The 23,529-nt window shown below is 40.3% G+C and overlaps 1 protein-coding gene across 4 annotated transcripts; it reads right to left on the bottom strand.

Annotated features, from left to right (window-relative positions):
* Positions 1-1,408: 1,408 nt before the first annotated feature.
* EBAG9 (estrogen receptor binding site associated antigen 9) lies at positions 1,409-22,574 on the bottom strand. Of its 4 annotated transcripts, XM_065629214.1 has the most exons (9): positions 22,485-22,574; positions 21,473-21,573; positions 15,360-15,535; positions 14,352-14,449; positions 10,942-11,020; positions 10,595-10,753; positions 8,442-8,549; positions 7,267-7,358; positions 1,409-1,968 (listed from the first exon to the last, which is right to left on the bottom strand). In XM_065629214.1, exons 4-9 carry the CDS (start codon positions 14,432-14,434, stop codon positions 1,848-1,850), a joined length of 642 nt encoding a protein of 213 aa, XP_065485286.1. In that variant the 5' UTR covers positions 14,435-14,449; positions 15,360-15,535; positions 21,473-21,573; positions 22,485-22,574; the 3' UTR covers positions 1,409-1,847. The 4 variants fall into 4 exon arrangements, with proteins under 4 accessions (XP_065485286.1, XP_065485287.1, XP_065485285.1 ...); XM_065629215.1 differs by lacking the exon at positions 15,360-15,535; XM_065629213.1 differs by lacking the exon at positions 21,473-21,573.
* Positions 22,575-23,529: the final 955 nt, after the last annotated feature.

Here is a 23,529-nt window from a genome sequence, read left to right as displayed (position 1 = left end):
TACCAAGGGTGCACTCAATCCCGTCATCCAGATCATTGATAAAGAGATTAAACAGAACCGGCTCCAATACTGAGCCCTGGGGAACACCACTCCTCACCGGCCGCCAACTGGATTTGGCTCCGTTCACCACAACGCTTTGGGCCCGGCCCTCCAGCCAGTTCCTCATCCATTGCAGAGTACACCCATCCAGGCCATGAGCTGCCGGCTTCTCCAGGAGAATGCTGTGGGTAATGGTGTCAAAGGCCTTACTGAAGTCTAAGTACACAACAACCCCAGCCTTGCTGACACATTTGTTGCCTTCTGACATGTATTTCAAAATTTAACATTTCTCAAGGACTTCTATCTGAAAATTGCTGTCAAATCAGTTGACTTGTGCTAGATTTTAATCAATATGACAAGCATATTAAACACTTTTAAAAACTTTTATCTGTGACTAAGGCCATTAAAGGTAATTCTTACCATCTTGCTTTCTCAATTACTTATATTTTAAGCAAAACTTGTGTCAGAATCTACTTACACCTTAATAAAAAATTCTGGTTTTGTAGGTTGAGACGATCTAGTCAGATAGCACCCCTCCATTCTTTTACAACCTCACTGTGCCCTGTACACTCAGGGAACAAGTCTCAGGCACAGAATTTGCTGTCTTCACTTATCTGTCACAAGACCAGAAATCCACACAATCTCTGAATTCAGGGATAATGGCATCCACCCAACAGATGGAGAAGGTATTCACTGAAACTCTGAGTTGGATGTAAGAACCACAGAGACTCCCCTCCTCCCACCCACCTTTCCTTCAAGCAGACATTAACTTTTTTCTTCATTAAAGTACTGTTATCTTCTACTGAATGTTGACCTTGCTCACTTTTCCCAGAGGAATTCCACTATAAATATAGTAAGTATATAAAAATGGAATTTGGAAAGTGCTACTAACTGAACTGAGAATTTTCACGCTAACTTTATTAACAGTATACTTTTTTTTTCCAGTTATACTACTTATGCAATAAGGTGTGAGGATTTCTTTTTTCCTAACTGTAGGAAGTAAAAGAATTTCTGCTAGAAATACAAACCTACCAATATACAAGTGAACGATTAAATTGCTCCCCTATGTTCACAATATCGGCCTTCATAATAAAAGAGCAGTGTGCACCACTGTTGTGTAGTGATGCCACTGCAGAGTTTTACATGGACATGGTAGCACGGGAAGATGTAAGTGACAAAGTGACAAGAAATCCACTTTAGTGTTCAGCTGTAACTTGGGCTCTGCCATACATACTCTACCAGGAATACTTCTAGAGCTGCAAGTCATCCTTAACAAGCCATTTTCTTCTGCACAGGTCAATATGATCTCTCATGGAAAACCCTGAAGTATTTAGAGATACTTTCATAATAAGGCAAAAGCAGACATTCCTTATCAGGAGACAGGAAGCAAAGGGTTCTTTAAAACTGTTTAATTACATGTTTCAGGTAAGCACAGACAATACAGTAGATTTCCCACCACTGAGTATTTACATTCTTTTCCTAGGCTTGAGCTGTTCTTTAAGAGTGTCTTTCAATCAACATCCTTGCTCAATCACTTTTGCTGCAAAGAAGGGTGCTGGAATAGAACTATTGCAGGAAACATCATTCCATCAAGGCATGATTTTCTGTGGGGTTTTTCTCCTTTAAGAACCACCTACTAGTAGTTCAAGATATTTTTGGAGAATCCTGGCTTCCAAGATGACCTGAAGAATGCACTGGAACCAAGCAGTGTGTTGAAGTCTTAGAAATACTTAAATCAATACCATTATGTACGTTCTAGAGCTGAAATTCTCTTTTTCACTGGCACTGCCATTGGTGCCTGGTTTCTGTTAGGACAGTTTTACACCAATTTTGTTTTGTTCTTTTTTCATTAGCCTCTGGGCCTCTTTCTCCATTTTCTTTCGTTGTTGTTCTGCTGCTCTTTTTTCCCTTTCTGCTATCTTCTGTTGTCTGTAATTAAAGAAAACATGAATTGCTAAATAACAGGAATCCAATTTTTAGCACAGACATACCTTAAATTCCCGTCAATAAATAGGTTATTATAAATAATAAAGACAGAGCTTCAGTCTACTGTAGTTAGGCTTAGAACAGTTATTCTTTTATTGTGTTGAAATCCTGCTTTCAGATTAATCTAGTCTGAGGCAGTAATATTCATTCAATTATTTTAGAATTTAAAAGCCACCCAATTCTCAAAGATTGAAAAGTGAATCACTGAGAGTGTATGACAGTAATAAGGCCTAGAGCTATGTAGAAAAAACAAACAAACAAAGTCTAATGCTTTGAGGAGCAAGATTACCCATTATTTCAAATTCAGACCAAAGAGAACACTGATTTGTGTCCACCCTGATGCAGAGGCATCAGTTGTTGTCCTCTTTGTAATCCAAGTACTACAAACATTTTCCTCATGATCAGATGAAATGATAACTTCTAATATTCCCTTTCACATGTTCAGGATCTGTGTTGTATTCTACTGTTCAGTACAAATATAAACAATAGCCTTTAAGGAAATAAAAAATAATTAGAAAGTCTTCATTTGTGTATCCTTTTAGCATTATTTCTTATCACTGCTACAAAACCCCAGAGATCACCATCTGCTAGCCCAAACAATCTGTCAAGACAAATAGGTTTCCAATTTCAACTAATACATACCTGACTAGAGCAAAGGAAAAAAACAACACAAAAATCCACTTATTTTATTCCCCCACTTCAGCTGTAACACATCCCTGAGAGACACAGGGGCAACAACTGGATCCACACTGCAAGTGGCACATTGCAACACTCTCCTGTACTGCATAAGTAATAACAGAATGGTGTAAGGAGGTCACTCCTGCTTTGGATTCAGTTTATTAGATATGCAAAATTTGCTAAGTTGCTTGCAAGAAGACTTTAAAAATAAAAATGAAGCTTCATTAACTTGAAAAGGTGAAATTGAACACAGATTCAGTAAGAATAAACAATTGCTTATTAAAAGACAATAAAGAATTTTAATTGACAAGGCAGTAGGGAGTTAACTTTCAATGTATGTAAATTACCTGTGCACATCCACTTAAGCATGTAAAACATACAGAATCAAAAACTATCATCACTTGAAGCAACCTTCTCTGGTAGATTCCAACCATGGACAAACTGGGCACACAAAACTTAGAAATATTTGAGGTACAAAGACTACATATTATCTTTGTATTGGACAGGAGAGGAACTGCACTTAATACCTTCATGGTTTCCCTTGATTATTAATGCCTAGAAGTTTTTCTATACTCTATTAAACTGTTCTGCTGTCACAGAAGAATGAAATCAGTCCTTCACATCAGGATCTACCTCCCAAGTTAACAGAAGCTCAAACTTTTTTTTGAGATCATGACCTGCTATTCTATATTCCACAAGAAGGGCAGATAACTAACAGTGCCGTCAGTCTAGCATACACAGAGTAATAATATTTGCCACTTTACAGTAGCAGACTTTCGTATTTTGCCCACACTTCTAAACTGGTGCAGGAAGGAAGAAGTTATCTGTACACCAGCCAGCATGTAGAGACAATAGAGTTCCAAAAAGCCACATGAGGTGTTAAGCAATGCTCGTATTCATTTGCAATTCTGAAGTGAGAAAGTCATAATAGATCATGTTTCTTCCCCCTATAAACTGCACAGAACTCCTCTGCACAGAGAAGTGGTTTCCATGCCCTCTACTGGCTGAGTAATTTTATTGGACTTCAGTTATGCAGACCTTCACATCACCTCAGACAAAACAAATGAAGTCACCCAAAAAATATAAACAAGTAGCTTACCACAAAGTGATTGCCTTACCACTGCTCTTTTATTTGGTTATTATTCATAATATGGATCTCTATTTCAAACTTCCTGCATGTTTTCAACATAAAGTTATTACCTTTCAGGCTCAGAAAGGTTTCATTTCCCAGTAAAGCAAGAGCCTATGACAAACTGCAGCAGTATCTGACTGACTTTCTCTAGGTTCCAAAGCAAGGAGTTCAGCAGAGTTTGCATGGAATGATGTATGTTGTTTAAACCAGGAAAGTATTCATTCCTGATGTCTACCTTGTTTGGTATTCCTAACACAAGTTATGTCCAAAAAAACCCTAAACCTCTCTCATTGGTTAGCAGAACACTAATTATAATGAGAACACTATTAGCAGACATTCATGTTTTTATTTACTGTATACATACTGAATAACTGTAATAAGAATGATATCATACCGTTTGGTCTTTTATTTCAACACAATTAAAAATGCACCAGCATTTAGCTCAACTGTTTTCACTGGGAAAAATACTTCATTGGTATTAGAAAGCCTAAAGGTGCAAAACAGTATCTACAATTTGCAGAAGAAACAGAGTTCTAACTTCAAACTGGATTTTCAGTTAATTATCATCCACTATGCTGATTCACCTCTGACTGGCAAATTGCAGTGCATCCCAGCCCAGAACCTGCTGGGGACTGGGGAAGAAAACAAACGCACACAAAACCACCACAAACAAAAAACCACCCCCCCCCCACCCCACCCCACAAACACAAAAAAACAACCCAGCAGACTACAGGAATTTCTCAGGCACTAGTAGCCTCCTCCTCAGCACTGGCTTTCAGTGTGCTTTGATTCCAGGAGCCGTCTGCCTTACTACACATGCTTATTTCAACTGTCACACATACGCATTAAGTCACCAGACAGAAGGGCACAGGATACCGTGTTCCCTGCTATTCAGCAGGCCACAGCCCATTTTTGCATGATTGATCAGCACTCTATTACTACACAAAAATTATTCCAGTCCAAGACACTTTTGAATGCTGAGCACCAGCAGGTACCCAGGCACAGCGGCCAAGGGAGATCCTTACTTTTGCTGCACTCATTTCTTTCTCAAAGAGCACTGCTGCAGAACAGTCAGCACTAATATTCTGGAGGCTTAGGGGGACTTTGTCCCACATTTAGCAGTCTGAAATCTTCAGGTCATTTTGTAGACAAAGATGCAATCTTCCAGCATTAGGAAGAGACTCCAGATCACTTCCTTACTATGGTCCATTGAAAACAGAGCCAGGCCTGCCAAGTACTATACTTAAGTTTTATGTTACATGTCAGATGTTAATTACATGACAGATGTCTACTGCAAAGGCAAACTGTAAATCCAGAAGGTATTTCCTATCAATCTTGCTAAAAATCAGCCAGCACTTCCCTCAATTACAGCAAAACATTGTATTTTGATGTGTCATGAATAAAACAAAGGTTTTACTTCACACGGCTGGGATACAGCTCACACAACGATCAGTTGTACTGAAGTGGCCATTCATAGCTGGCCAAGCGGTACGTAACACAGACAGTTACAGTTCTGATCATCTTCTTTCTATTTACTTGAAATATTTGGACACATACAGATCTCTTCTAAAACAAGTAACATTTGATACTTTTTAGTGGAGCCAGGGAGGAATTCTACAAAAATTAACCACTTGAGCTGAAGCCTTTCAATAGCAAAGATACCAGGCTAAAATATGAGAACAGTTTCGACCAAATAAGAGGACATTGAAAAATGGAATTCGTGGGAAAACCGCACTGCTATCCCCACATAAGAGATCTCTCTTACTGAGTATTCTAGAGCACAAATCTGACAACTAGGAGACAATATACCATTGACCATCCTGGGAATATCCGCTACACAAATTTATACTCCAGAAATAAGCTGGCATATGCACACACCAGATTATTTTTAGTAGCTAATTTGTGTAAGACAAGTCCCTGCTTCAGAAAGTTTAAGTACTTCTTTTCAGAGTCCTAAAAACACATGTAATGGAGCATGGTAAGGGTTAAGTAAAGTAAAATGTGGCTTCTGCAGTTAGCAAAAATAGTTGTTTCATTTCTCAGTTTAAAAAAAAGCAGCATTTTTCATTGTCTTGCATTTTCTTTGTCCGGTGCATCATAGATTGCACTTTAGAGCTTAAAGATCTAACTGAGCCTACTGATGTTCTTTATGGGAAAAGGTGCTATCCTTGGAACAAAAACAGCCCAAAGGCACATCATTTGTATCACAAATCTTGTACTTCTGTGGTACGTTAGTGAAAGACAAGGCCTGAAACAGTTTCAGTACTGAATTAAAAACAAAAAAAACCCCACAACTCCAAGATATTGACCAAAACATACACATAGAGGTATCTGATTCAATTTATAAAAATATTTGCAGTACAACTCTATTCTCACATATTAAGCTGCTGCAGAGCAAGACTGACAGAATTAGAATTGTTTAAATTTATTGTCGTCCATTAATGCATCAGAAGTGTGCTGGTGACTTCCCCCTTGTCTTACTTTACTGGTTGAAAAAAGTAAATTTTCCCAAATATTACAATGAATAGTTCACCAGAATCCTTTTTTTGAAATAAATACCTTTTTCCTTTAAAGATTCACCATTCTAGAATGTTTTTTTTAATATATCATGTATTTATTTCAAAGTCACTATTGTCCCACTGAAGCTGTCTATTTGTGGTTTTGTGAGTAGAATGAGAGCAGTTCGGGAAGCTGGAGCCATGTGAGGCAGATTGTCTAATGATGTAGCTAGCAAATAAAGTTTGATGAAACCTTGAAATGAAACAAGTTAACATAAATCACTGCCAATTCAAATCATAGCAAGTGATGAGCTTAAACTCAATCTGCATCTCTTTACCCTTCGCACTCTTTCCACGTGTTCTTAAGACGAAAGAAAGAACATAAATGGAACAGATGAAGTATTCATGCTGACTTTGTGCAAGACACTGATTTTACATTCAAGCCTTATCAGCTAGTTAAGTTGGCTAAAAAGGCTTAGCTCCTACGGGGATTCCAAGAGCATACTTACAACTTCACCTTCTATCCTGAACTATTTTTACTTTACAGCACATGATTATGATCCTTTTTACAAGGACATTCAGTGGTATTTAACTTAATCAAGTTTAATCATGTTGTTTTGTATACAATAAATTGTTTGGTTTGGGAGGGCATTGGTGGTTGCCAACCCCCTGACCCCAGCGCAAGGTTAAGGTGTTGTTCCAATGCTCCAGTGATTCTCAGATTTCCCCCATTATCTCATATATCAAACTAATTAGATCCAAAATGTATTCTGCCATGTACCAGTTACATAGAAATTAGATGCATAAAAATAATTAGTCTTAAGAATTGTTAAACAATTCTTAGCACTTACCAGAAAGATGTTACAACAAACAAACTGTATTTGATTCTTTTACATGTAAACGTTTATATGGTGTTACATTATTTTCAGTTACCTAAGAACTTCTTCTGCCTGCCAGGCAGCATCTTCCTCCTCTTCCCAGGCGTTAGTATTTTCTTGCCAAGTATCCAAGTCTCCCAGTTCAGGCTGAAACAAAACAGGACAAACTCTAAGCACACGGAAAAAAACAGATAAAACATTTATAACCTTGATGCTTCAGACTTCCAGAAATATTTGACATATGACAATAGTTCTCAGCTTATTGTCTATGTATTTTCCCTTGGTCTGATACTGACTTTTTCCAGTTCATTGTTGGAGGCTTGGTTTTTTTGGTTTTGTTTGGGTTTTTTTGTGGGTTTTTTTGTGTGTCTGTTTTTTGTTTTGTTTTGTTTGTTTGGGGTTTTTTTGTTTGGTTGGTTGGTTGGGGTTTTTTTGTTGTTGTTTTTTTTAATTATTTTTTTATTCTACTGGTCAGTAACGAAGGAAGGAAGTACTGGAGTGCATTTTTAGGAAGGAGAAGATGAGTAGATGAATCGAGCAGATAGTGTAAAACATTTGTCGAAGTTTCACATACAAACCAACAGGTACATCTACATGTTTGTGCATCCAATATCACTTGAGTGCTGCTTTTAATCACTGTAAGTCCTTTCCTAAATTATTTTCATTATAGACAAGTTAAAGTAGTGGTATGACCATTCTGTACTGCTTTCTTCCTAGACCCTTTTGTGCACTACATTAATCAAAGCAGAAGCACTGTTAAAGATGGCAAAGAGGGAGGGGAGAGAGCACGCGTGAGAGCGAGCATCTCCCTCTAAACAGCCAGCCTATTAGATTATTAGACTATTTTTTCCAAGGCTAAAGGTAACCCAAAGCCTTTCAAGAAAATTAAAAAAAAAAAAAAAAAAAAAAAAAAAGAGTCCACTCTTTTGTTAGGAACTTACTGTGCAGAATCATGAAGAATGCATAGTCCGTTGCTTTAGAAGATTGCAAGTATACAAGTGTTTGGAAGCTTCTTAGCTTTTTATCACCAACCTGCTAAGTTTCTCAGTAGAATAAATTAGCTAAAATTATATTAACTACTTCACTGCTTTGAACCGAACACTCGATTTTAAAACAATTTAAATCATTCCTCTTGCTCCCCACAATGCAGACCTTAGGCAGACTACTCCTTCTCCTACAGAACACTGATTTAACTGTGAAATACCAGATCAATACTTAGAGCATACTTACAGACTGGTGAATAAAAGGAATATCTTGTGTAGCTGCTAATCTGCTAGAGAATGCTGCGTTTCCCTCTGGAATCCCAAAATTTAAAGGCTCTCGTTTTTTAATAACTATCTGAAAATATCCAAAGAAAAGAATGAGAAGTGGTAAGTTGAAGCACTGCACAGATTCCTTGGTGATCATATAACTCTGTGCCTGTTAAGGCACAGCTACACAACACCGTGCTGCATCTCAAACCTGCTGAGGTTCTGCAAGCTGTACAGCCACATGAACTGGTGAGAGAAGTTAAATGCAAAACACAGGAGAACTCCCTCCTCTCCCCACTAGCTTTTCCTTAGGTCACATTGAAACTTATGACTGAATCAAGACAGAGAAAGGGCACAAAGAATTACAGCTCAAATAGCCACGTCTCTCAGTACTTGTATAAGGCACCAACTACATGACATGTTCCTCGGAGAAATCTTGCTTCCATGGTAGGTCACTCTAAGATACTGCTCTGAGGATAGTGCTGTCTGCACAGCTTTACTGGTTTAGAACGTGAGCTCTCTTAGCTGCTTCAACAGCATATCTGGGCAATTGAAGTTTCAATAGTTGAAATGTAATTCACTGTCAACTGGTAAAGCTTTGTACTGGTTTGGCTGAAAAACAGGCACCAATGCTTCTCCTAAAAGGCTTAATAGCAAATTTAACGTTTGCTAAAATCATGTACTTTTCTTCACCTCAAGCTATGAACTTACGTACTTTGTTTAGCCTACTTTAAGTCCCTGCTGCTTCCAAAAGAGGTAGATTCACAGTTCCACTGACTATACAAATGCTGGTACCAATGCAAGAAAGGGAACAGGACTGGACCATCTTATTTAGCATGACAGGCTCTGGAGTTCCATTTCCAGACATTGCAGATATGAGCAGTAACACAAGTAGATTCCATCTCTGATGTTGGGGTTGATATTGAGCCCAGATTTAGTAGAAATACGAATGCAAATTCATATTTAAGGGTGGTAACAAGGCCAAGTTAGCAGGAATATTCTTTACAGTGCCTGTAGTCATCCTTAGAGATACGTTTAAACTAAACCCAGTACACAGTATTCAAATAGCATGGATCCTTCTCGAGTTTTGTTCTGTACCTGAAACTTGATCTATTAGGCAAAACATGTCATTAGATACAGAGGAGAAATCTACCTCTTCCCCAGCCCCCCTTGTGCCCCCCAGATTTTGGGAGATCAAAATTCTTAGAAGAATTTAGTCTACAGAATACTGCAGATACTGAATGTACAGAAAACTGACACCAGTATCACCTCCAGTTCATAGGACCCCAGGAAGATTCAGCTTGAAGAGGTCTCAGGAGGTTTTTAATCCAGCCTCCTCCTCAAAGCACTGTCAGCTCTGAGGCTGGTGAAGGTACTCGGGGCTTATCCACTTGGGGCTTGAAAACTTCCAGAGGTAGAGCCTGCACGACCTCTCTGGTAATCTGTTCCACAGCTTGACTGCTTTCATTGTGAAAGAGGTTCTCCAACTGACTCAAAGCCTTGTAAGTACCCAGCGGGAAGATTTCCACATAGAAACAAAACTTGCAATTACCAGTTTAATCAGCCTCTATTTACAGTGTTGATGCTCTTCTGGATATGCCCTTCTGTCTTGTCTCCATAATAAAAAAAGGATATTTGAAGAGCAAACTATTTTAAAGTATCAGCTCCCTAATTCCAGCCCCCCCGATATAACTCAGTGAAATAAGTAACGATTTTCTGAAACAGCAGTGCTGCTACCTCAGACTTGAATAGAGCAGGACATGGAATGTTTCTGTTCAAATAATGGAAAGGTATGAGCACAATTATCTTAGTGGAGTGGGTCCATATTCAGAATTAAAGCAATTTGAGGGCTCTCGCATTATACTTCCCAGAGCCTTCAGATTATAAATTCTTCATAATTTTCCAATATTAAGACTAAAGATGTAAACATGAACTAGCATCACATTTGGTAAGATCTCAAAGAGTCAGTATTTTTAATTGGATGTGTTAGACTAGACATCAGCACCTACTCTCATTTCAAATAGGATAGCTTAATTTTACCAGAAGCACCTTTGCTAACTTGCCAATTTACTTGTAGCTTATTTTAAAGCACGGAAAATCCTCCATAGGTTTAGTTGAAAGCACAATACCTACTTTTTGAGTTTTTCTTATAGTTGGTGTCATATCTTTGAAATAATCAGGTTCCATTTGTTCCAAAGGATTTTGCTGAGCAGCCACATTACCATTGCCACCTTCAATCTTGACACTAGTAGGTGCCTCTTCATCCCATGAAGACCAGTCTTCTACTTCTGGCTGAACAGAAATATATGGTACAAATTAAAATTATCTGCAAGCAAAAATGTCTTCTTATATCTTGCTAAGACATATACTTAATATTATATAGCATATATAATAATATCTTTCTAAGATACATACCACAGGACTGGTATAATCACTCTGTATAAGTGATCTATGAATTCACCCACCACTTAAGAAATTACCTGTTTAGGAACAGATGTGTAATCCACTGTGGTTGGCAAAGTTATCTGGTCTCCACTTAACTTTCGCCCTCTTCCAGACCTGAAAGAAAAACGTAGGATTCCTCCAAGCTCTGAAAACATGAGCACTAAGTTTAAAAAAAAACAAAAAGGAAGTCTGAGAACAGCACTACTGAAAATAGTCATGGCTAAAATATTAAGTCCTTAAACTCCCTTAGAATTAACCACTGCCAGTAAAAGTCTGCTAAAGAAAGGAATTTCATCATGAATTTGAAGTGGTGTTCACAAGAATTTCAAAGTGCAATTTACTTTTCAAACTGCAGTGGAAAGAGAGGAGAAGCAACTTTAAGAAATATGGACAAATTAACTCAGTTATTTGCACACAGTTACAATTCTTAGATTGTCAGTGCTTATGAAGCAAACACTACCAATCCACATTTGTTCAAAGAAAACCATTTCTACTGTAAACTGAGAAGTCTTTCTACATGTCTTAGATGTTAAGCTGTGTCTAACAAATCATTTTCTGAGCTGCTAAAGCACTTTTTCCTTTAAAGTCTAAACAGAGGTAGTACAAGATTATGCAAGTCAACAGCTGCTGTTCAATAAGTACTTCTGCTTACTTAAAGAATACTGGTTCAGTGAAAGTATTTCAGCAACTATATAAAATAATTTTAATTGAAGACAAACACTAATGCATTGCAAATACATCACCTAGACATTTACTTAATGACAGTGTTCAAAGATCACAATAATAACTAAAATATTCTTAGCTGACATCCAATATATTTTAAAATCTTACAACACAAGAGACTGAAATCCAGACTCACATTCACATTTTCCCCAAGGAGTGTAAGCTCCTATAGCAAGACAGTCATGTAATTGACCTTACGCAGCTTGGAAAAGTTAAGTTTTATTTATTACTACTGATGAGAATACAATTGGGAAACTACAACTTGGAGTTCGTATCCATTAGCTTTACTATTATAGAACATTCTACCATCAACTCAGAATAGCTGAATTGCTTGCAACACCACCTCTGCTGCATCCTGGTGAGTGATTAGATATATTTTTCCTACTTTAAGATCATAAAATTTTCAAGCTTTATATAATTAACTCTAGCCCCTTTAGAAACTGGTCCTTTAGGCTGCCAAGCAACACAGTTTAGGGGTAAGGGAAGGTGAAAACACTGCTTCCTCAAACATATTAGAGACACTTGGTTCTGACTGACTAGATTTAGTTGGTGTTTCTAAAGGATAACCAAGCTTGGAAACGTCCTCCTTCAGACTCATATAACACACACATCTTTAATACTATTCTAAGCTACCACTTCTGCAATTATATATATATTTCCCTGTTTATATGATCTAGAAGACTCCAGCAAGTGGCTTATAACAAACATTAATCTAGCCAAAATGATTACACTGAAAGGGCAAAGGTGCGTGGAAACAGCTTTTGTCAGACAACATGGGAAAGAATACGCTACACAGGGCAGCACTGAGGAAGGCAGCGTAACTCCACTACTTTTGCTGCAAAGGGAACAAGATCCTTACAGGAACAGTTGCTTCACAACTATCACCAGACAGATACTGATCATTGCTCTGAATGACAGATGCCTCAAGAATTCTTGGATTTGTTTCTCCTTACTAATTAGCAGCATCCAGATTTCTCAGGTGAAGAAGATAACCAGAGATTTTAAACAGATTAAGTTTCATTTCTTTATATGTATACATTTTATTTTTTGGAAACAGTGGATTCAGGCAGGCCGTTACTTATCAAAAAAGATTTTAACTAAAGACATGACTAGTGCTATACACAGGTTTTACACTGACTAGAAAGATGCACAATCTCTACAGGCACTTGTTTAAATGAAAAACTAATGTAAACTGTATAATCTAAGTAAGTACTAGCTCATACCCATTGAATTAAAAGGCACATTTAATTGAATCACATTTGCTGGTTATCAGGCATACTCATATGCAGCAGTACATTACAGGAAAACAGAATTTATCAAGCTATGCTTTGCAGCTGACATTAAACAGGAGAAACATCTGTAGCTAATGGACTGAACTAACTTGATCCACTGACTCTCTTATGTGAAAATTTTAAATTTTCATTCTTTCAACTAATTGTTACTCAGAGAAGTTCTCCTACTTTTTACTCCCAATCAGTTCCTCAGCTGTTCAAGTATTGAGTCCATTCAAAAGTTGAAAAATGGAAGAAAATACTGCAATTACACCTAAACAATTAATTGCTTATAAAAGCTATCTTAACACTTAGAGATTAAGGGTCCACATAATACAGACGCTATCAATGCAATGTTTTGACTTCTTTTAGAACCTGAACAGCAGGTACTCTTAATTTAATTTGTAATTCAAATCACAGAACTAAGGTTGACATAAACATAGTTATACGCAACACTTAAATGTATGTTTTTAAAGCTTCACTAGATCTGTAGTGAATTTACCAACCAGCTGAGAGCTTCCTCTTATTCTTGGAATAGGTAAAGGTGAATACGAAATAAACAGTTATTTTGTGTCTACATATTCTGGATATGCTTTAACCTCACTGTCATCATATACACAAGGAGAATCCATTTCTCTAGACTAGTATTTGTTTATGTAAAACAACATTCTGCAAGAGTGACAAGAAGCAACCACAGTCCAGATGACAGCACAGTGCTCTTAAGATCTACTTCAGGTACTCTGTTACTCTACTGTTCAACTCTACTATCATATAACCATAACTCCTGAGGGTTTTTTTAGTGTTTCTAGGTATTACACTGCTGTGTTCATGGGTCTACAACTCGACACTAAGTACAGCTTACAAGAGTAAAGCAAAAATAAATCATGTTCACTTAAAAAAAAAAAAAGGCAGTTCCATTGAACTTTAATCACTGTCCTCCAGCCTCCTGCAAGAATTTTCAATAGGCAGAAGAATCTGAAGTCTCAGGCAACTGTTTCTTGACAAAGTAGAATGAGAATCACATATCATAATGAAAGCCTACTCACTGATGACTAGGTGGATGCTGCCATTAACTGAACCTCGTAAAAAACCCAAAATATCACTGGCCAAGTCCTTCTAGAAAATGTGGAGAACAACTTTTCTTAAAGTTTGACACAGCATAGTTTTAAAAGGCAATTTTAAAACCCTGTCATAGCTGTTTAGAAAACGCTCCTTATTAGGGCTATCATACCACAAAATACACTCACAACTGCACTACATAGACTTTTGAACTCTGAAGGAATATGCAGATTAAAGAATGAATTTGAATTAGTTTTTATCTGTCTTGATTGTTTTACAATCAGTAAAAACAGAACTGGGAAAAGTGGTGGGTGGGTGTTGGAAGAAGGAAAGAAGTGTAAGAGTCTAATTAAAAAAAGAAAAGGTAACCAAATTAAATAAGACATGTTTACCTGCATATTAACTTTTTAATGAAAGAAAGCACTGCTGCCAGGCAAGTACAGATTTTAAAGAGTCGAAACTGTGTTATGGCCATGGTGAGAAACCTTTCCTGCAAAAGAAAAAAGTTAGATGTAGAGCATTATACATCTTTATATAGTTCTTAAAGTAATTTTTCTTAGTTGCTGATTAGCAAGGAGCATTCTGTGAAACTATATTAATGCAAGAAAAGAGAAGAGGTACCTGGAGCAAAGACACTACCTGCCTACTCTCTGGACATTTCACTGATGTGAATAATACAACTACCTAATGTATATGGCCTTTAAAGAAACAGCACATAATCATAGGTAAAGTCACAGTTAAAGATATTTGTAAAGGGCAAGTGCAGGTAATCAATTGTGGAGACTGTACAGCTGATCTGTTTTAGACACTAACAATGGTACTGAACACTAGCAAAGCAAGGAGAACAGAATAACCATCAGTAAGAAGCTCACACTTGCTTGAGCAAGTCTTGAATACACAAATTATAAATGTAGTCATTAAGTCAAACCCAAAATTTAGTTTCCATTTTGATGGAAATTATGAGAACAAACATTGTTTATTTTAGAAACAGTGTCACTGAAAAACCATCAGCAAAGAAAGAGTTGGCTCATCCTGTGTGCACTACAGGACAAGTTAACCCCTAGATCTATCAATATTCCTATGACAGACTGGATCATGCTAGCAAACCCAGCCAAGAAAAAATTGATCTTTGGCTGAAGCCACTTATGTTGTCAGCTGTTTTTCAGTGTCAATTTGATAATCTAGAAAATTTATACTCAGTATACCCCATTACTCCAACAGAGCCTCTCAAACAGGTACAGACTAGAGTCAAAATAATCTGCTGTAAATCAAGGATCCCTTTTCTCTCTTCTACAGGTGAACATTTCAGAGTAAAGAAGGAGAGGTTAGGCTTCACAAATAGCTTTTTATTATATACATCTACACTTGTAACAACATTTTCTGTTGCAAGTTTAACATACCTCCTGGTGAGAAGAGAAGGCAGCCCTGTGACATTTTCCTCAGGCCATGAGTATTCCATGGAAGGACAGCTTGATTTCAAATATGCTATGGCATTTAAATCACACTTTATATTCCAGGCTTTAAGTTAGGAAGAGTCAGGAAGGTGGATCATTAGGTAGGCTGCTCCAATACTGCCCTGAGGATTTTATTAAAAAGTACATAATGGGATTTGTGAGCTTCATGGAGCTTAGATATATTTTTTACTGGTGCTCATTTGCTAGATAATGTAACTAGTATTAAACACTGTAGTAACACAGTCCTGGAAATATTGCTTCGCATACAGTCCAAATAAGGAATTTCTGATACTGAAAAATCATACAGTGTGGCTATTAAACAACCAGGCCCTTTTACTGTAAAATGGAAGGCTTAAGTCAATAAGTAACCACCAATTCACAGACCGTACTACCAAAGTGTAGCTCAGGAGAAAGGCCTCATAAGATACATTTCAACTCTACTTCAACACTAGTGTTGTCCTAATTTCATTTCACGGGAGACTTAAAAATGTAGAGAACCTCATACCAGAGTGGGTGTTAAACAAAAAGCTCATTTAATAGGAAAAGGCAACAGTCAAACTTCCCACAAAGCAGCACGAACAGGAGACTCCGTCCAACACGTTTAGCTTTTCCTTTTAAAGACAGGACTATCATTTTGTATGGTGCTCAAATACTTCCTTACCTTTCAGAATAAGCAATTTTGACAGTATCTAGGTGACAGGAGAATGCATCAGTCAAGAATTTGAAAGATTCAGAAATTGTGGAAGTCAGTGAAAAAACAGTGGATAGCAACTAGATGAACAGTTCTGTATTCTAAAAGTAGAAATTATAGCAAACTAATGCGGAATTGATGAAAGAAATTGTTACTTTTAAAAGAGGCAGCTAGAAGTCATCTGCCTGTGATTTGAGGTATGAAGAGCAGGTAAACCACTGAAATGAGAATAAAGGCACACCTTTTCTGAAAGGAAACTTGTTTAGAAGCTCACTCCACTCTAACTGAATTCACTCTTCTATTGGCTTGGGGAGCAGGAGGGAAGGAGTAGGGAAGCACTCAACACTAGAGTAAAGCCATTTTCCCCACTGTTCAGCCTAACTGCCACACTGGACAGGCAAGACAGATCCTAAATTAAAAAACAAACAACTGACTGAAAAGGTTGTTTCATGAAGCAACCATTACTCAAAAACTTCTGTAGACTCGATACTATTAGTGCCTGAGTTCAAAGGACTGAGAAGTTTATTAGCCAAGTGCAAAACTAAAACAACTTCAAGTGTGTCACATATATTCACACACACACACACGTGTACATGTATGTATATAACCCCAGTTTTTCAACTAATCTCCATTTTTTCAGATATCAAATTGTATACTGTATTGACTTCCCTATATAAAGTCAAACAACTGAAAAACCAGAATCTATAAGTAGCCTGGCTTGCAAGCTTGTGAAGTCCAGTGCTGGCAAGAGCTACCGCCAGAAGTTGATCCATTTTTTCCAGGTCATTTCTGTACATGAGTGACTACAGTTCCAATATCACCAGTATGCTGGTTTGGCAGGGTTCAATAGCTATCATCATTCCCCATAGCAATCAGATAACTTGTCCCTCTCCACTTTCTATGTGTCATTCAAAAACTTCAGATTTATGATGAGACAGACACAATCATATATTTCTGTTAGAGCTGCATTTCACTTCAACTGTGGTGGCACTATGCCCTTCAAGACTGTTTGCTCGCACCTTCTCTGAACTGTGATTGTAGTCTTCCCAATGAAGATCGGTACACTACAAATTGTCAGATGCACAGAGTTTTGGCATCAACATGCTATCAGCTAGCTATACTAACATTAGCAATCCTCCACCTTTAAAAAGTACTTTCATCACTGTATCTAGTTTTTATACTGCTAATTAAGATATGAAGCAGTATATATGGATTAACTTTAGCAATATGCTAAAAGCAGTTTAAAATACAATCTCAATCCAGTTATTGGCTCAAGATTAGGACAAGTCAAGCATTTTCCCCAGTGTCTGAAACAGCACTTGAAGCATTTGCATTGTTGCTCTAAGAACAGCACTACCCAGAAAATAAAAGTTAAAGGTAAGCTAAAGGTTTTGAGTTTTGTTTAGTGCCTTCTAGCATTTTGTGCGCGTGCGCGCGCTTAGGTTTTTGTTTGTTGGTTTGTTTTTTCTTTTCGAGTTAAGTAATCAATTTTCTCAAAGGGAAATAATTTTCTATTCTGAAGTAGCTGTATGAATACAAATGCACAAGGAACCTTAGCATTTCCTGAGTTCACTGCAAACTTAATTCACCCGATATCATTACACTAAACTTGTTAAGTGAAACAAAGTGTTCATTCTTTTCTTGTCGTCCATTTTTCTCAAACACTGGAAAGAAGCACACCATGTATCTTCCTTAACTCATGAATGGGAATAAATACCGAACAGTATAATGCTAAATGGCAGGGCCACAACCTCCCTTCTTCCTCTTCTTCTAAGTCTTCCCTGATAATCAATTCCAAAAGCAACTATCATCATATCAGCAGCCAACTATGATACAGGATGGCACAGAAACATAATACAAAGTGGCAGTGCTCCAGCAAGAATCCTAGAACATTTCTTAGCAGATGGAGGCAAAGGTGAAAACTGGACTACAATTCAGAAAATCTGATAAGAGTTGTCTGTCAGCCTGATACATCCTTGTGCATACTGCACCTCATGCCTCAGCTTCCCTTTTGTAAAACGGGACAGAGCTTACCTTCTCCCATTAGTGAGATTGCTTCTAATGTATTACATTTAGCAGGCTCACTGTCAAGTGAACTTTTACATTCCATTACAACAGATATAAAGAAGTAAATAAATCAGGACACGAATCCAGTCAATGCAACAATTTCATAACAGACACCAAATTTAACTGGAGTTTGACTTGCATAGCTCATACTGTCTTCTACAGGTAAAAAGTCATAGCAGTTGCTCACATGGAAGGTGAACACAGAAGGGAATAAAGCACAGCAGCAGCAAGATGTTAAACACATTAGAGCCACGTCAGAAGAATGAACCATCTTATCCCCAAAAACATTCTATGGATCCATAAAGGAAACAGAGCGAAGGGACAGAAATTTCAGAAGTTTATTGAACTTAAACATTTTTTACATTGCTTTCAGCTTGCAGCAGTGACCTTGTTAGAACTCCTGGCACCTCTGACTTCACTGACATTAGCCAGAAAATCGTCCTCGGCACACACAGTTCAGCTGACTTAGTCAGCTATGGTGCAATAGGCAAGACTCTCAGTGGTCATTGCTGTACAAAGAGCACGTTGTCACTTGGAGAAACACATCCTCTTTCGTATTTAATTGCACACACAAACACCACTTAAATAATATTTCGAGAGACAGAGCCAATTCTAAAATAAAGTCACTTTGTGGCACTAAAATTGCTTTAGAGACTTATTTCTCCTAGTGAACACTGAAAAATATGTCAAAACACTCATATTACAGAGCACCTGTCCTGCTGTCTTCTCCTCCTCTACAAAGCTGACTGATTTGGACTGTGTAGTTTTCTTCAGATATCACTATCTTCGTAATGGAATTTCTGCCTTGAATTACCAGTGTTTTGTGAATTTACTACATTTTTTTTCATATCAGTTCACCTGTGACTCTGGAATGAATACCTGAAGACATCTTTGAAACAGTGACTTTAACTTATATTAAAGACAGCTAGCTAAACAGCCAAGTCATGGCATCTAAACCAAGACTAAAAATAGCTAGTCTGAAACCAAAAGGCTCCCCACCAACTACAATGTATGTGAATAGCTACAGATAAAAGCCTCACCCTTCTAAAGCAACATGAGAAGTCTATTTCCTAGGACAAAAGACTAACATAGCCTTGAGTGCTTACATGTGTCAGCATCGAAAGTGCACAAAAGCACCACAGAATCAGTATGTTTTCACTAGAACAGCTGATAAAAACCTAGCAAGTACCATATGATCAGTCCAAAGTTTCAGTGCCAAGGATAGGATTTCTTATAAGTTCATTTTGTATGAAATTTTGCAAAGCAGAGTGGCCACATCACAGAATCACAGAATCACAGAATGTTAGGGATTCGAAGGGACCTCGAAAGATCATCTAGTCCAATCCGCCTGCCAGGGCAGGAATACCTAGGTGAGGTTACACAGGAAGGTGTCCAGGCAGGTTTTGAATGTCTCCAGAGAAGGAGAATCCACAACCTCCCTGGGCAGCCTGTTCCAGTGTTCCGTCACCCTCACTGAGAAGAAGTTTCTTCTCAAATTTAAGTGGAACCTCTTGTGTTCCAGCTTGAACCCATTACCCCTTGTCTTACTGTTGGTCGTCACCGAGAAGAGCCTGGCTCCATCCTCGTGACACCCACCCTTTATATATTTATAAACATTGATGAGGTCACCCCTCAGTCTCCTCTTCTCCAAGCTAAAGAGACCCAGCTCCCTCAGCCTTTCCTCATAAGGGAGATGCTCCACTCCCTTAATCATCTTTGTGGCCCTGCGCTGGACTCTCTCCAGCAGTTCCCTGTCCTTCTTGAACTGAGGGGCCCAGAACTGGACACAATATTCCAGATGAGGTCTCACCAGGGCAGAGTAGAGGGGAAGGAGAACCTCTCTCGACCTACTAACCACCCCCCTTCTAATACACCCCAGGATGCCATTGGCCTTCTTGGCCACAAGGGCACAGTGCTGGCTCATGGTCATCCTGCTGTCCACCAGAACCCCCAGGTCCCTTTCCCCTACACTGCTCTCTAATAGGTCATTCCCCAACCTATACTGGAACCTGGGGTTGTTCCTGCCCAGATGCAAGACTCTACATTTTCCCTTGTTATATTTCATTAAATTTTTCCCCGCCCAACTCTCTAGCCTGTCCAGATCTCGCTGGATGGCAGCACAGCCCTCTGGCGTGTCAGCCACTCCTCCCAGCTTGGTGTCATCAGCAAACTTGCTGATAGTACACTCAATTCCCTCATCCAAGTCATTGAAGAATATATTGAATAGTATTGGTCCCAGAACTGACCCTTGAGGCACTCCACTAGATACAGGCCTCCAACCAGACTCTGCCCCATTGATCACGACTCTCTGGCTTCTTTCCTTCAGCCAGTTCACAGTCCACCTCACTACCCGATCATCCAGTCCACACTTCCTCAGTTTTGCTGTGACGATGCTGTGGGAGACGGTGTCAAATGCTTTGCTGAAGTCAAGGTAGACCACATCCACTGCTCTGCCATCGTCAATCCACCTTGTTACGTCTTCATAAAAGGCTATGAGTTTGGTCAAACACGACTTCCCCTTGGTGAAGCCATGTTGACCGTCCCTGATGACCCTCTTATCCTTGATATGACTTAAGATGGCACCAAGGATAAGGTGTTCCATCACTTTCCCAGGGATGGAGGTGAGGCTGACCGGTCTATAGTTGCCCGGGTCCTCCTTCTTGCCCTTTTTGAAGACCGGAGTGACATTTGCTTTCCTCCAGTCCTCAGGCACCTCTCCCGTTTCCCAAGACTTGGCAAAGATGATGGAGAGCGGTCCAGCAATGACTTCAGCCAGCTCCCTCAGCACCTGTGGGTGCATCCCATCTGGACCCATGGATTTATGGATGTCCAGATTGCTTAACTGGTCCCTAACCCAGTCCTCATCAACTGAGGCAAACTCCTCCATTGCCCTGCCTTCCTCTGGGGCCTCAAGGGTACGGGGCTCCTCAGGACAGTCTCCGGCAGAGTAGACAGAGACAAAGAAGGCATTCAGTAATTCTGCCTTCTCTGTATCTTCTGTCACCAGGGCACCCACCCCATTCATCAGTGGGCCTACATTGCCTCTGGTGTTAGTTTTATCTGCCATGTATTTGAAGAAGCTCTTCCTGTTGTCCTTGACCCCTCTCGCCAGGTTTAACTCTATGTCCCCTGACTAATCATAGTCATTCTCTCACAATTCCTTATCTATTTATGCTACTGCTTTCCAAAAACCAGCATACAGAACATAAAAATAGAAATCATGCAATCCCATGATTCTACACTACAACTTCATTCACAGTTGCAAGAAGTCTGACATAATGCACCAATTCATGTAACTCACTTCGCAACACTGGAGAAGTTCTCAGGCACAGAACCTGAGTTCAAGAGACTCCAGTTCTGCTCCAGTCCTTATTAGTTGTCCAGGACTTAAGTTATCTGTATCTACATGGAAAACCAGAGACAACAAATTAACACACCCTCATTGTTACTGTCACAAAATCATCTTGCGACGTCTGCTGTCTCAACAAGCACTGGCTATCTGTAATCAAGACACACTACAAGACATGCCGTACAAGATGAGTTAAAGAAATCTACAGGGTATGTCTGTATTTCCAAAATATTCAGGAGGACTATAAAGCAGCAAGCTATACAATCTTTCATTAGACGTGCAACTGAGACACTTACGTTGTGAATTCATGACCATGAAATGGTGCCCCACCATTCTACAGCACAGCCCAGGCTCACATGTTACTACAGAGAGCACTGAAGCCAGGCGGGAGCATTTTAAGTTTTCTGTGACATATCAGAGATTCTTCAGTCTATAAAAGCATAGTAAGCAACTTTCACATTAACTTTTATGCAATTTGTCAGTCAGCATGAAAAAAAAGAAAAATATCAGACTAGGTAACCCCAAGCAGAGTGGCCCCACAGAGTGCCTAGAAACATCAAAAAAAGCTTAAGCCCCAAAGCCACGACAGGGCCTGCCCCACGCCCCATCCTTTCCCACAGGGTGCCAAACCTCTCAGACCCCAAACGCTGCCCGTCTACTCGTCAGGCACTTCATGTTTCCCCAGCCTGTGCGACTCCCCTCTCCCCACGGCAGAAGGGGCCCGGGCCGGCCGGGCAGGCCTGCCGCTGGCCGAGGGCCGCTGGGGCACAGCTGCGGCGACGGCCACACTGCCCCGGGGCCGGGGCGCCCCGATCACGGAGGGGAACGGGGCGGAGGCATTACTGAGGGCCACCCGCGCGGACCGGCCCCGCGGCGGGAAGGCGCCGAGGCCCCTGCCCAGCCGCGCCGGGGCGGAAGCGGGCACTCGGCAGGGAAGAAAGCGCCGCCACGCCACCCCACTCACCTGTCCCCAGGAGCAGGGCTCTCCAGGGGGCGCGGAGCGCCAGGGGCCGAAGCGGCCGCTCCCGCAGCCTCCGCCCTCGCCGGCCGCCCCTCATTCAAAGGCGGGCGCGCAGCGCTGCGCCGCCAGCTCCCGCGCCGCCATGTCGGCCTGCTGTCACCCGGGAGACGGGCCCGCCCCTTCCGGCCGCGCCTCTTCCCCTCGCGCTGCCAACCGGCGCTCGCGCCTGCGGCTCCCGCCGTGGCCGTTGGACCAACGGCCGCCGAGCCAACGGCCGCTGAGACGGCGGGGCGGGCTGGGCTGGGCCGGGGCGACGTGGCCGGTGTGCGGGGACAGCGCTCAGCACAGGCGCGCCGGGCTGCTCCGCGGCCACCCCGTCGTCAGCCTCCTCCGCTGTCTCCCGTCCCCCTGCCCTCCCGCGGCCCGCAGCGCCCCGGGCGAAGGCCGCCCTGTGCAGTGGGTGACCGCGACCCGCCACAGCCTGGCCACAGCGGGGCTTTGATCCAGAGTGTTGTCACTTCAGGGGACTGTGATAAATAAGTGATGGTCTTTAATGTTATCAGAGTGCTGATTATGTGGTTGTAGAGATGTTACTATGTGGTTGAGTAGATGCTGAGCTGTAAATTTGGAAGCTGCTAAAAAAAAAAAAAATCGCTGAAGTGGTTTTTGACAGGGCGTAGCCTCAGCTGGCAGCGCGTCTTGCCAGTGTCTGGGTTTGTTCACCCAGATGCTTAAAAAAGTGCATGTGCATGTTAACTGGCCGGCCTCTGGGAACGGTATTCATTCACTGCTGATGTGCAGAAAGGAGAAGGAGGAAAATGTTGGGTAATGTAAGATTTTCCACAGTGCTGTGTACACCTCCCGTTGCATTTGATGGGCTCCGTAGATGAGGTAAAGGGAGGTTCCGTCTCCTCACTGGGAGACCTAATCTACTTCTAACAAGGCACTGAAAAAAAGTCCCTTTATGCCACCAAGTTCTTTCTGCTCTCTTTAAATAGCTTCCCTTAAAGACTTTGTGTTCTCCTAGTGGAACTAACCTGCATTTTTA

This window comes from Caloenas nicobarica, chromosome 2 (assembly GCF_036013445.1).
Source record: "Caloenas nicobarica isolate bCalNic1 chromosome 2, bCalNic1.hap1, whole genome shotgun sequence".
Classification (NCBI taxonomy): domain Eukaryota; kingdom Metazoa; phylum Chordata; class Aves; order Columbiformes; family Columbidae; genus Caloenas; species Caloenas nicobarica.
The sequence above is the reverse complement of the archived record's forward strand: the minus strand, read 5'-3'. Positions and strand labels throughout refer to the sequence as shown.